The 12708-nt window shown below is 39.9% G+C and overlaps 1 protein-coding gene across 7 annotated transcripts in view; it reads left to right on the forward strand.

Annotated features, from left to right (window-relative positions):
• The first annotated feature begins 1842 nt into the window (after positions 1–1842).
• LOC100227970 (ufm1-specific protease 2) overlaps positions 1843–12708 on the forward strand; it is a 32573-nt gene continuing 21707 nt past the window's right edge. The window contains exons 1-9 of one of the 7 annotated variants that reach the window (XM_072928317.1): positions 1843–2005; positions 4066–4144; positions 5897–6077; positions 6169–6235; positions 6550–6704; positions 7509–7701; positions 9173–9319; positions 9777–9941; positions 11207–11331. In XM_072928317.1, the coding sequence (XP_072784418.1) occupies positions 4081–4144; positions 5897–6077; positions 6169–6235; positions 6550–6704; positions 7509–7701; positions 9173–9319; positions 9777–9941; positions 11207–11331 (1097 nt within the window). In that variant the 5' untranslated portion in view covers positions 1843–2005; positions 4066–4080. Of the gene's footprint in view, positions 2006–4065; positions 4145–5896; positions 6078–6168; positions 6236–6546; positions 6705–7508; positions 7702–8059; positions 8977–9172; positions 9320–9776; positions 9942–11206; positions 11332–12708 lie in introns of those variants that run through there. The other 6 variants (XM_072928316.1, XM_072928318.1, XR_012055611.1 and 3 more) reach the window with 6 other exon arrangements.

The raw sequence follows: 12708 nt of genomic DNA on the forward strand, positions 1-12708 counted from the left end.
TTCACTTTTGGTACTGCCACGTTGAACAGCAGACTGGGGGTGTGTGGGAGACTGGGAGGAGACACAGCCAGGACAGGTGACCCCAGCTGACCAAAGGGGTGTTCCAGACCGTATGGCATCCTGCTCTGTATGTAAAGGGGAGACATTTGGAACGATGGCTTTGTCCTCCCAAGTCACTGTTATGTGTGATGGGGCCCTGCTCTCCTTTGGATGGCTGAACACCTGCCTGCCCATGGGAAGCAGTGAATTCATTCCTTGTTTCGCTTTGTTTGTGTGTGTGGCTTTTGCCTTCCCTACTAAACTGTCTTTATATCAACTTATGAATTTTCTGGCTTTTGCCCCTGATTCCCTCCCCAGTCCTGCTGGTGGAGGAGTGAGCAAGTGGCTGCATGGGGCTTGGCTGCTGTCTGGGGTGAAACCACCGCAATTTCCAACAGAAAGCTCTAAGAGATGGATATCACACGTTAGACCTATCTGGCATACGGATGCAGAATAGAAAAGCTGCAGCAGCACAGCACTGGAAACACATCTAATAAATAGATTTTATACATTTTATTATGAAAAGCAATATACTGGAACCCTGTGTACAATGGAAGGGTGAGCCATATTTTACTTGTGCATAGCATGTGGAACAGACAGCATGCCTAAATTTAAAAAATGTAAAAAGCTCACAATTTTTTGGTTGTTTTGGGGGAGGGGTTTTGCAACGTGTTGCTTCACACTGTGTGAAACGCACCATCACTTTATCAGGCACCCTCAGTGCTGTTCTTCGACTGGTGGTTGATCTTGACATCAAGTAAGGAACCAAAGGGCAGGTGACAAGAAACAACCCAAGATGCCAGAAAACTGACCCTTGGAAACCGGTTTAAGGGTTCCCTGTTTGAAGCTACTTAGTATTATTATTTGTGAGGAGGACAGAAATAATTTATCTGAAATAAACAGACCCAGAGTTAAAGTCTACATATTAATGCCCAGAGCATTTATCAAGGGATTCATGGGGACGACCTTTGGCCCTCAGCGTGCCCATGTGCCTGAGGAAGTGCGAGGGCGGATGTGGACGAGCCCGGCCTGGAAGGAGCAGTAATGCCAGGCAGCAGCCAGAACAGTGGGATTCCGGAGCGTCTCCCAGTGGATTTGCAGAAATGATGAGGAAATACTAGTGACAGTAAAAGGGTTTTAAAATCATGGGGATTAAGGGTTAAAAGGAAAAATAAGCTTAGTAGGCCCTGGAAAAATAAGCACCCTAAGCACATGGAGAACTCGTACTTACTAGAACTGCACCTGTACATGATAAATGATATAATTGTTAGATGTGATGATTGTTTAGTAATTAAATATAATTACTGTTTAATCATAAGAATAATCATGAGAAACTGTGGTCAGGGACCTAAGAAAGATCACGAGAAACTCATGTCAATGTATACAATAGAACAATATAAGTTTAATAATTCATATGTAAGTTATATAATGATAGAATATAAATACGTTCAACTCGAAAGCCATGTCAGAGTCAGATTTGGGTTTGCACCCCGACTCCCAGAGCTCTTAATAAAAGCACCTGCACATAATCATATCCCGTGATTATGTGTGTTTCTGAACGCTATCAATAGCACCGTTTGGCAGGAGGCCGCTGATCCCAGACACACTGGGCTGAGCGCAGCCATGGCCGCCCACAGAGAACGCTCGGTCCTGCGCACTCCCCGCAGCGTGCCGGCCAGCACCGCAGGGCAGGGCAGGGCAGGGCAGGGCAGGGCAGGTGCGTGATTCCGGGGAAAATCCCGCAGCAGCCCCGTTCCCGGGCCGCTATCAGGCCGGGGGAGGCGGGACCCAGCGGCACCGCGGGCCGCCCGGCGCGGCGGCAGCGCGCGTGCGCAGCCAGGACGCGGCCGGGCCCGGCCCCGCGGCGGCGCTGACGGACGGACGGACGGCGTGAGTCCGCCCCGGCCCGGCCCGGCCCGGCCCCCCTCGCCTTCCCCGGGGAACGCATGGATGGGTGCCAGACTAGGTAGGTGGGTAGGTGGGTGGGTGTCCTTCCCCAGCGGGGAGGGGAGCGCCCCTGGCCGGCCCGAGCTAGCGGGGGGCCGGGCCGGGCTGGTGTGCCGCTGCTGGCTGGGGCTCGGCCGTCGCGTTTGGGCCTCCAGCCCCAGGGGTACCTCGGGGGAGGTGCGGAGGCCCCTCGATCCCCTTTCTGCAGGGCCCAGCCTGTGTCACACAGCGGGCAGTGGCGCCTCCCGCGCTGACGCCCTGCCATTCTCCATCGCCCTTGGGGACTCAGCTTGCCTGGCTTTAGTCACGGATTTTTTGGAAGAGGTCATCATAATAATGCGAGGCTCTTCTCGGTGGTGCCAAGCAATAGGGCAAGAGGCCTCGGGCAGAACCTGATGCCCAGGAAGTTTCACCTGAACACGAGAAAGAGCTTCTTTACTGTGCAGTGACAGCGCTGGAACAGATTGTCCAGAGAGAGTGTGGAGTCTCCCTCAGTGGAGATACTCAGGAACTGTCTGGACAAGGTCCTGTGCAATGTGTGCTAGGATAACCACATCACCCTAACACCAAGGTTGTGGGTTTGATCCCCGTTATGGGCCATTCACTTAAGTGTTACACTCATTGTCCTTGTGGTTCCCTCTCTGTGATTCTGTGAACCACTGTGGTCCTTTCCAACTTCACCCATGCTGTGATTCTGTGATGTCCATGATGAGCCACTATCAAAAGTGGCTCCTTTTGCAGAGCTCTTCTTTCTATTAATGAACATTATTCTTGCATAGTAATAATTCAAATAAAAAAGGTTTACATAAAGCCAGGCAAACATTTTTTCACATTCTGGCTGGCACTTTTGTGGGTCCCACACTCCAAGACCCTATTAATGCAGATAACTGTTATCTAAAATACTTCAGGATTATGCTTCAGGAACCATACTGTTTCTTGGCACTCCAGAATCACTGAAACATGAATATCCTTCACCAGCAGATAAACTGTAGTAGATTATTATATTTTAACAGTCATGCTTATTTTGTGTATTTCCCTTTAGAATGCTTTTAATGGAAAGAAAATTATTCCTATGTTGTGGGCTTTTTATTTCATGAGTAGCAATGGCATTACATGTGGAAGTGTCTCATACTTTGTAAGCAAACAGTTGTGCAGTAAATCTTTCCAAAGGGTCCTAGTATAATTATTTTTACAGGTGCTTGGTGGGTTTTTTTGAGCAATTAAAGCTTAAAGTTTAAGCATTCTTTCTGTGAACTGTTAGAGTGAGCACTACCCACACTCATCTGTCACCTTTTGTTGCTGTCTGTACTGCCACAGTTGTTTTTGTCTGGTACACTGAACTTGATTGGGGATTGATCTGTCTGAAAATGTCCTCTCTAAATAGAAGGGTGTTTTTCCATGTCCATGAGCTGTCTGGTGAAGTTCATGTTAAAATGTCTGCAGTGAGCAGTTAGGAGGACGCAGAGCAGGGACTTGGAAGGGGGAAGAAACAGCTGGCTGGTCTCTGTGGTGGCATAATCTGCCCTCCCTGTCAAATGTGAAACTCAGCCTTAGTTCTAGAGGCTGTGTATGTCACACACATACCCCCCCTTTGCTTTTACTCATTTCCCTGAAACTGTGTATTCCTAACTAAGGAATGCATACTTATGGATGTGCCTAATTACCTTTCTGCTCAGTTCTGTCCTTGCTTTATTTGACCTGGAAGAATATATATATATATATGTGTGTGTGTGTGTGTGTGTGTGTGTGTGAATGTATATTATGGGAAACATGACATTTGGATTGAAACAATGAGAAACAATGAGATGTTACCTAAAATATTTCTATATGGTAGAAGTATAGAATTATGGCTTTTTTTTTGTCAAGGTAGGAAAGCATTTCTAGGTGTAATTGGATTGCAGCAACTGTGCACTGCTGCACCACTCACTTCCCTGTTCATTCACTGGCCTTGTGTAACCTGAGCAGCTGCAGTAATTGCTGGTGTTCTTGCACACTGGGGTATAACAGCAGTCAGCTGTGGCTTGAGATAGGGCATGTTGAAGTGGCTTTTCATTTTTGTTGCTTCTTTTTTCTCCTTAGGTAATTCTAGAAGCTATGGATATACTCTTCAGAATAAGAGGAGGCTTGGATCTTGCATTTCAGCTTGCAACTACTGATGGTGTGTTTATAAGACTAATAGATTTCTTAATACTTATACTAACTTTTATTAGGAAACTATTTATTATATTTATTTTCTTGGAATTTTACCAGGTGTTAAGTGCTTCTTCACAAACCTGTAAAGATTTTTCTTTATCTCCATAAATTTTCTGACACTCTTTTTCCATCCTATGTTTTTTGTTTTAATTTTAAATAAACTTTACATATACATTTTTAACTAATTTCATTTGCTTATACTTCTTACTTGTGGATATGTTATTGAGATCACTTTTCAGCTTGAAGCTGAAGTTGATTCTGAAATTCTAAGCAAACAGAGATTAACTTTAAGGCAATAAATTTTGTTATTTTTGTAAATTGGACTGTATTAATAATACAGTTTTGAGACTTTGGTCCAATCTTTCCAGAGAAATAGAGGAGGGAAACGAGCACTCAACTGAATTTAGGCAGCATTGGCTACTGCAAGTCCCTGTGATAGCAAGGGACCAATCCATTAAGGGGCTCCTGTAGTCCCCATTGTTACAGTAAAGTGACACTCCTCAGAAGGCCTGCTCAGGGCTCTCAGGGGCAATTGAGCTGGGCAGGATAGGGGAAAGAGGCTGGTTTTAGCTCAGCTCTCGTCATTCTGCATCTTAAAGGGATGTGTCTCTAGCAGAAACACTGAATTCTGTCTAGTGAACCTTGATAAGGAATTTGGGCTTATTTGAGTTTGTGATGTGGAGCAGAAGTGTTGAATAGATGGACCTAATCCAAAACAGCATTTTGTGAGTTGCATCCTGAGAGAAGGGTTATTTATTTGACTTTGTCTATAGTGTAGTGAATTGTAACCACTGTGAAGCAGAGTGGTGGTTGAATTGTACAAGTGCATGGTGTTCACACCTGTGGGTAAATATGGCACTTTGTTCCTTTTGAAGGGCAGTAAGCTTTTACTTTTGGAGCAGTTTTCTTTTGACTTTTCTAATAATGTAATTTTTACCGATTTCTAGTACAAAAATTATCTAATAGTGACCAAATTTAAGTTAATACATCAGAGAGATACAGCATAGTCTTTGATAGCTTGTTAATACTGTATTCAAAGTAATGCTTTTTAACCCTCACAGTAAGGAAAAAAATGTTGCTAATGTGCCAGTTACTCTATCATATCCAACAGTGTCATATCCATTATTGGTACAAGTTGTAAGTACAAGCTCTGAAAGACAACTGTACATACCAGCAATAGAGTGTCGGGCAAACCAGACTGTTGCATACAGGTTTATGTTGGCCAAATTTTGGTCCTCAACTGTTATGTAGGCCCTGCATTTCCAAAGATTTCGTCTAGTTTTGGTTTGTATTTTTGAACAATGATATGAGGTCAGAAAATGTGAGTGACTCAGACTGAGTATTTTCAGTATATATTTCACTAAATATACATAAAAGTTTGTACATTCAAGTTTGTTTCCAGCCATAGGTTTCGTTAATACGTATTAGATGTGGTAAGTGACAGCAGAGTAGAATATTCCTAGGTAAGTTTGACAGCATCTGTGACAGCATCTGAGAGAAACAGTACACTTTGTTCAGGGAGCTGAGGGTGAACGTTTGAGACAGACCTGCTAAGTGAAATCTTACCTCAGTTTTGTTTACCCAGTCATTTTTCTGATCATAAAAGGACTCACATTTTTATTCCAAGTAAAAAAAAAATTATTAAATTTGTGCCCGGTGGCTACAAAAAAATGGTGAGGGAATTTTCTAGGCTAATTATATCCTTACTGTGTTTCAGAGGCATCGACAAAAAAGGCATTAGGATATGTTTTCAGTGATCTTGAAAATAAACTGTCCTCAGAGGTTCTTGTATTCAGAATTTGCCACAGTTCAGTCTATGTGTGGCCTAACAATGGTATGACCACAGTTCCAGAGCTGACTGATGAGTCTGCGTGTAAGGAGATAAGACGATTTATACAGTAAGTATATTTAAAAACTGGGGTGGGGAGGGGGCATGGTTAACAGATTAATTTCATTTTATAGAATTTTTTCTTTCTGTTGATAATTCAGATTTGATCAAGATGATGAAACCAAACGAAAGCTTGGCAAAAAAAAGGATAAAAAGTTACAGGATACGGTATGTTTCTAATCTATAAGAAAAATTATCATTTAAACATTTTTAGATTTGCCCTCCCTAGGCTTTTCTGCACACACTTAGGCACTGACGTGACTTTAAAGAATGCTTTTAAAGTCATTGAGACTCAACATGAATGCAGAAATCCATCTGTGGTAGATCAGTACATAGAAGTTTGTCTTTAACATTATCAGCTTTTTTCTAACCCAAGTATTTCATTACTGAGTTTGATACTAAATACCTGCAGTCATACTTTTGCCTTCTTGGTTCATGTGTAGTTGGAGGTGTAATATTGGTGTCTTTATTCTCTGCAGCAGCAGATAATCAATGTAGACCTCATGTTGGAAATGACGTCTTCATTAGCTGCTATGGCTCCAGTCATTGAAAGGGAAAAGAAAGAACACCACTACATAAATATGACATTACCAGTTGATGTTGTTGTATCTGTTTCTCCAGAAGAGCCATGGGGAAAGTAAGTGTTATCCCGAACTTGCAATTTTTCAGCTTATTTTCTACTTTTTCTTGAAATAATGAAGTAAAACTATATCATTCACCAGTTTAATGAAAAGTATATAGTATTTCTGTGATGTAATTTTAACTGTGTAAATAATAAAAGCTCATGTAGACAGCTGTTAACTTCAGTAATCTTGAGACATGATCCTTTGGCTGTCTATAAAAAATTCAGTTTGTCAATGTCGGACAGATTAGATAACTCATAACCATTGCTTAGCAAAGAATTGAGAAAGTCAGTAAAATGCTCTCGAAATTTTTGTATGTGAGGTGTATAAAAGTGAGAGCTGGGGTGTATTTGATGAGTCTTTGTAATCTCAGCCCTACATTTGGGGTTGCAGCTGGGTAGGTACAGATGGAAAACATTTGAGTCTGCCTATATATTTTTTCTTTGCATTTTTTCCATAGGATTTGACTCTGAACGACACTAAATGGAGTGGATAAAATGCAAAAAAAGAAAACATTTAGTCATACATATAATTTTTATTTTGGCAAATGCTCATACTGATTGCATTTCTGATGCTGAGAGCAAGGTAGCCGCATTTGGGAGGACTGAATCACTGGGGACTCATTTCTGTATGCAGACAAGCTTTGAGTAAGGCACAGTTGGGCTCTGCCTTTTCCTGTGGGAGCAGAAGCATTGAAATAGTGCAGTCATCTGACCAGGTCAGACATGCATTTGGGTACTGTATAACTCACAGCTGTGAGAAAAAATGATTCACAATCATTGCTCTACTTTTGAAATATTTTCCCTTGTTCTTTGCAGGGTACAAAATCTCTTAGTGAAAGCAATTCATGGGCAATTAACTGACATGGAAAGATGTATCATGAAGTATGTGAAAGGAACATCAATTGTGGTACCAGAACAATTTCATTTCATGTTACCAGAAAAAAATCACCTTGTAACAGTCTCATATCCTACAGGCATTTCAGATGATCAGCTGGAGAGTTACAGAAAGGTAAAGCTTACAAACAGTAACATGACTGGATCTTTTATTTTTAATTACTGTAATTGAAGCAGTGTTAAGGCTTTCTATTTTGTCGACATAGAATAAATACTAGCAGATACTGCTGTATTTTGGATTCATTTTTATTATAACCAAAGCAGTATACTGAATGTGGAAATCTGATTTATTAGAAGTTATTTTGTAGAATGTGCCAGATCTCATTTTTGCAAGGGAATAACAGAAACTTTAAAAGTACATAAAATTTGGTTGATAAATATTTTCTCTAAATTATACTTCCAGTATGGTATTCTTAGAATTTTTCCTTTTTTTTGTTCTTCAGTGGTAGAAGTGAAGTAGTGGTGTGTTACTACATTCAGGTTTTAACACGTGTCCTGAAAGGGTTAGTATTGGGGGTTTTATTTGGTTTGGTGTCTTTCTTGCGGTTTTGTGGTGATGTGGAGTTTTTGTCTGTTTGGAGGAGGCTGCTTTTTGTAGCTCACAGTTCACCAGGCTTAGCTAGTTTTTGGCTTGTTTTTGCCTTTGGGTTGGTACATCTAGAAAAAAGAATATGGATGAGGTGGAAGAATGTTGAGATGTGGCAGTCCTTTCAAATTGAGACTGGTATCAGTCTAGGTCACACAATTTCATATACTGAGAGCACGGAAAGAATATTCTGCTGCTTGGAGGTGTAGAAGCTGAGGAGACTTTTTCTGTGTGACGCATTACTGGGTATATAAAACCCAGTCTAGCCTTGTGTTTGCAGAGGCCTCAGGCACTGGTGGCACTGCCTGTGTTTCCTGCTCTCTGTCTGCTGTTCACTCTAACCCACTGATGGGAAGTGTTACTGCAGCTCCTGTAGCTGGGTTCAGTGCTGGGTCATCTGCCTAAAATGTATCACCTGTATTATACACATTATCCTACATGATCTCATCATGCCTTTCACTCTTAAGCTCTGTGAAATAAGACAATTTATCTCTTTAAATGTGGCTGCTGTGTGGCAAACAGAGCTTAAGAGATTTTAAATAGATTGAATCTGCTTGAACCATAAGCCAAATATCTTTACTTTGTCTCAGGACATGTTATTTGTATGCTCCAATATCAGTTAAGATTATAATTTGGTGTGTGTATCTACATTACTGTGTAGATAAAACTGTAATCCTTTTCTATTATGGTGTATTTCATCATGCTTTCATAACAAACCTGTTACTAGTGGTATTTTCAGTGAGGCCCCAGCAGCAGGTGTTATATAACAGGACTACATAAAGTAGTGGGCCCTTTGGATGGGAGGTAAGCCTGCATGAGCTTCCCTGGAGAGATGAGGTCTAGTAGAAAACATACCTGCTGAGTGTTTAATTAAGCCTATATTAATAATTTGCTAAACTATGCTATTAAAATTATATCTTTATTGCTGCTTACAATGTGGTCTCTCTTTTAATCCAAAATTTAAATTGTGTTTCTTATTTTTATTTGAACTTGCATGTAGGAATTGCATGGGTTATACAATCTGCCTTGTGACAGACCATATTTCAAGAGAGCAAATGCTTATCATTTTCCAGATGAACCATATAAAGATGGATATCTCAGAAATCCACATTCACATCTTAGTTCACCTGGCATGGAGTCTGGTATGGTAAGTTTAAATTGAAACATTTTGCAGAAAGTACCTTTTTATTTTAATTGAGATTTTTTTTTTAATGGAAAGAATTAATTTAGATAGTCAGTGATGTGCAGATGAGAAAGTGAAATAATTAGCTTGACCTTTTAAGCAAAAGGGCTCCTCTGCACAAAATGGCATTGCTTTAATTTGTTGTATTTTTCCCAAACAATTTGGATTTTCTTGGGAAAAAAAGTCCATGTTTTTAGCATGTATTCTAAAAAGCTTCTCAGAACCAGGACAAGAAACTATGAACAGAGTTTAGGAGACAAAATGAGATGGAGTTAATCATATGTGAATAATGCCCTTTTGAATCTTCCAAGGATTTGCAGTCCCCAACTGAAACTTTACAGTGCAAGTGCCAGGTGATATGACTTCTCTGAAAACTGATGCAAGTGTGATCAGCTGCCTCTGTGTTCTCCCTCCTGTGCAGGTTTATTTAGTACAAGGTGTATACAGTTACCACCACTACATGCAGGACCGCATCGATGACAGTGGCTGGGGCTGTGCCTATCGGTCTTTGCAGACAATCTGCTCTTGGTTCAAGCACCAAGGCTACATGGATAGACCTATACCAACACACAAGGAAATTCAACAGGTACAGAACGTTTAAGGAGTTTATTTTATGCATATTTGTCTAGAAAGGTTTGTGTAGGTTATTTTTTAAATATCAAATTCATACATTTTAGAAGATATTTTTTGTCCCTTAAATTGGATTAGTGTTTCTGAATTGTTTGTGTTGGGTGACATCTGTACAAATAAGATACATTAAAATAATATTTTAAATGTTTCTTTGGATTAATGTTCTATTATGAGCTGTGATATGACACTTTCAGTGTTTTTATCAAATGAAAAGAACAAAGAACCCAATGTGTCATGCTAAAATCAGTTTTAAAACTGGCTGTCATATTCAGTGACAGCTGGATTAGTTCCCAGATGCTACACAGGAATTTGCTGACAACTTTTGCAGCTTTCCCTTTGACAGTAGTGCACTTTTCCTGATTTTTGAACTCTCCTTCACTTTTTTCTCTATTTCGAATTTAAATGCATAACTGAATGTGTTCATTTTTGGTTAACAGCACTGAATTAAAACTGTAGGCTTGTAGCTAATACCCATACTTGGAATACTGCAGTTACCTTCTGTCTTCCAAATATAATTCTTCATGTTACAGTTATTTACTGAACATTTTTAGTAAAGTTTAATTCATTCCATGAAAAAACATTTATTATATGTAGCAGGCATGTGAACACTAAATGTAAAACCACATTCCCTGAACATTTCTCAATCCACACCTGAATGCTGTTGAAATCTGTGCACTCCTGTAGCATATTTAAGCATCTAAAAGAGGGCAGTAGCCCTCAGAAGACCCTTGGCTTTTATGTCCTGAGCAGAAAAGGTCCCTCTCCAGTGCTGAATGTAATATACAAGCTCAGAATGAGGAAGAGTTTAAAATAAACCATAACCTTTGACATGGATCAGTAGTCTCTTCCACAGAGCACTATTTTATGGATTCTTTCCTGAGTACTTTGAATAGAAATCCAAGCTTTTCAGTCTGTGAAGTGGCTTCTGCAGTATACAAATGATGCACTCTGTTATTAAAGAGCTCAGTGGTCCCCCTCCCAGCCTGTGGATCTGGGATTGTAGTCTCTGCTCATGGACACAGTTCTGCATTACGGCTCAAAGGGACATTTCCAAAACAGAACTGCAGTGAATGAATTCAGCATTCATTGGTCTGCTTTTAAACAGCTAGGTTCAAAACACATGCCCATATATATAAAGTAACTTTGTTCACACAAAGTGGTGGAATTCCCTACTACATGTTGTTGATATTTGGGTTTCTTCCTCATTATGATGTTGGGAAGGCACTGGTTGATGCTGGAGACAAGCCTGCAGCATTTGTTGGGTCACGGCAATGGATTGGTTCGATTGAGGTACAGCTTGTTTTGAATCAGCTTTTTGGAATAACATCCAAAATATTATTTGTCAGGTAAGAATCACTACCTGTTTAGTAGCTTGGTAATTGCTAAAAAGACTGAATGCCTTAAAATACAAATCATGATCACAGTACATGGGAGAAGAGATATAATTAAAGAAGAGGTATAATTAACCCTCTTTAGTTATGCTAAGTGCTTACAGGTGAAGGTGGCGTTAAATTTTTTGGGAGCTTGGGGGTTCCAGTTTCCAGTTGCTATAAATTGCTTAATAATATGCAAATTGCCCGGTTTTGTAAAGCTGTGGTCAAATGCTTCCACAAGAAATGTGGCTCCCATTGGGTTTGCTTAATCTATAAATTGCTTCGTAATATGCAAACTGATATGGAATTCAGCCTATTCCTTTGCACCACAATTTTTTATGCAGGCACACAGTCTGATGTCCAGAGAGAACTGAATGTACACTGACAAATAGATTATTACTGCAGCCACAGACCTAAATAACTTGTGAGTTTAGGATTGAGACAACTTCGTGAAATGTCTGGAAAATAATGTTCCCCTTTTTGCATTTTTGTGACAAATAAAGCAAGGAATTTGTTTTCATTCTGACAATTTGATGCTTTCATATACAATGAAGGACCCTATGAATATATTTGGGACAAAAAGAATAGTCTTTAGCATTTATCAGAAGAAAAACTACCATATTTTTTATAATTTAGGAGGCACTAAGCAGACTAATAAAACCCTGAACATTTAATAAATACAATCGTTAAATTAAGAACTTACACTAACAGTATGTATGAAAATACAAACCAAAATACTTTTCATGTGTTATGTTTATTTAGAGTAAATTCACACTGTAGATATTCTAAAAGAGCATAATGACGGGGATCCTTAATGGTAGGAAAATAGTTCAGGTCTTCAATATTTTAATCTTTTTTTGTTCCAGAGCTTGTACTTGCAGATGATCCACCTATTATTTATAGCAGCTATGACAGGCCCTGCCAGTAGGAAGATTTTTATTCCTGCATATGAGAATATAGAATATACTCCTTTCTGAACTGGGTAGAATTGCTCATAGTGCTGCTACAAGGGAGCACCAGTTTTTCTCAGTGTTACAAAAAACCATCATTACCATGCCAGCAAGAAGAAACAATCATGCAGCTTTTTCAGCTGGTCACTGGCAGTGGATAGGATTTTTGTCTTGGGCTTATTTCCAGCTAGCATCTCTAATTCTTTATGGAAATAAGACTTGCACCAGCAACACCACTACTGGATCCATTATAATAAATGCACTATTTCCCAGTTTTGTAATTTCTCATTCTCTCTACTTGGGAAGTAGGCACACAGACTTTCACTGGGTTTTACAAAGATTAGCCACTATATAAAGAAATATAAAGACAAGAGACTAAAAATTTCTGTAATAATTTCCT

This window comes from Taeniopygia guttata, chromosome 4 (genome assembly GCF_048771995.1).
Source record: "Taeniopygia guttata chromosome 4, bTaeGut7.mat, whole genome shotgun sequence".
NCBI classification, from domain to species: domain Eukaryota; kingdom Metazoa; phylum Chordata; class Aves; order Passeriformes; family Estrildidae; genus Taeniopygia; species Taeniopygia guttata.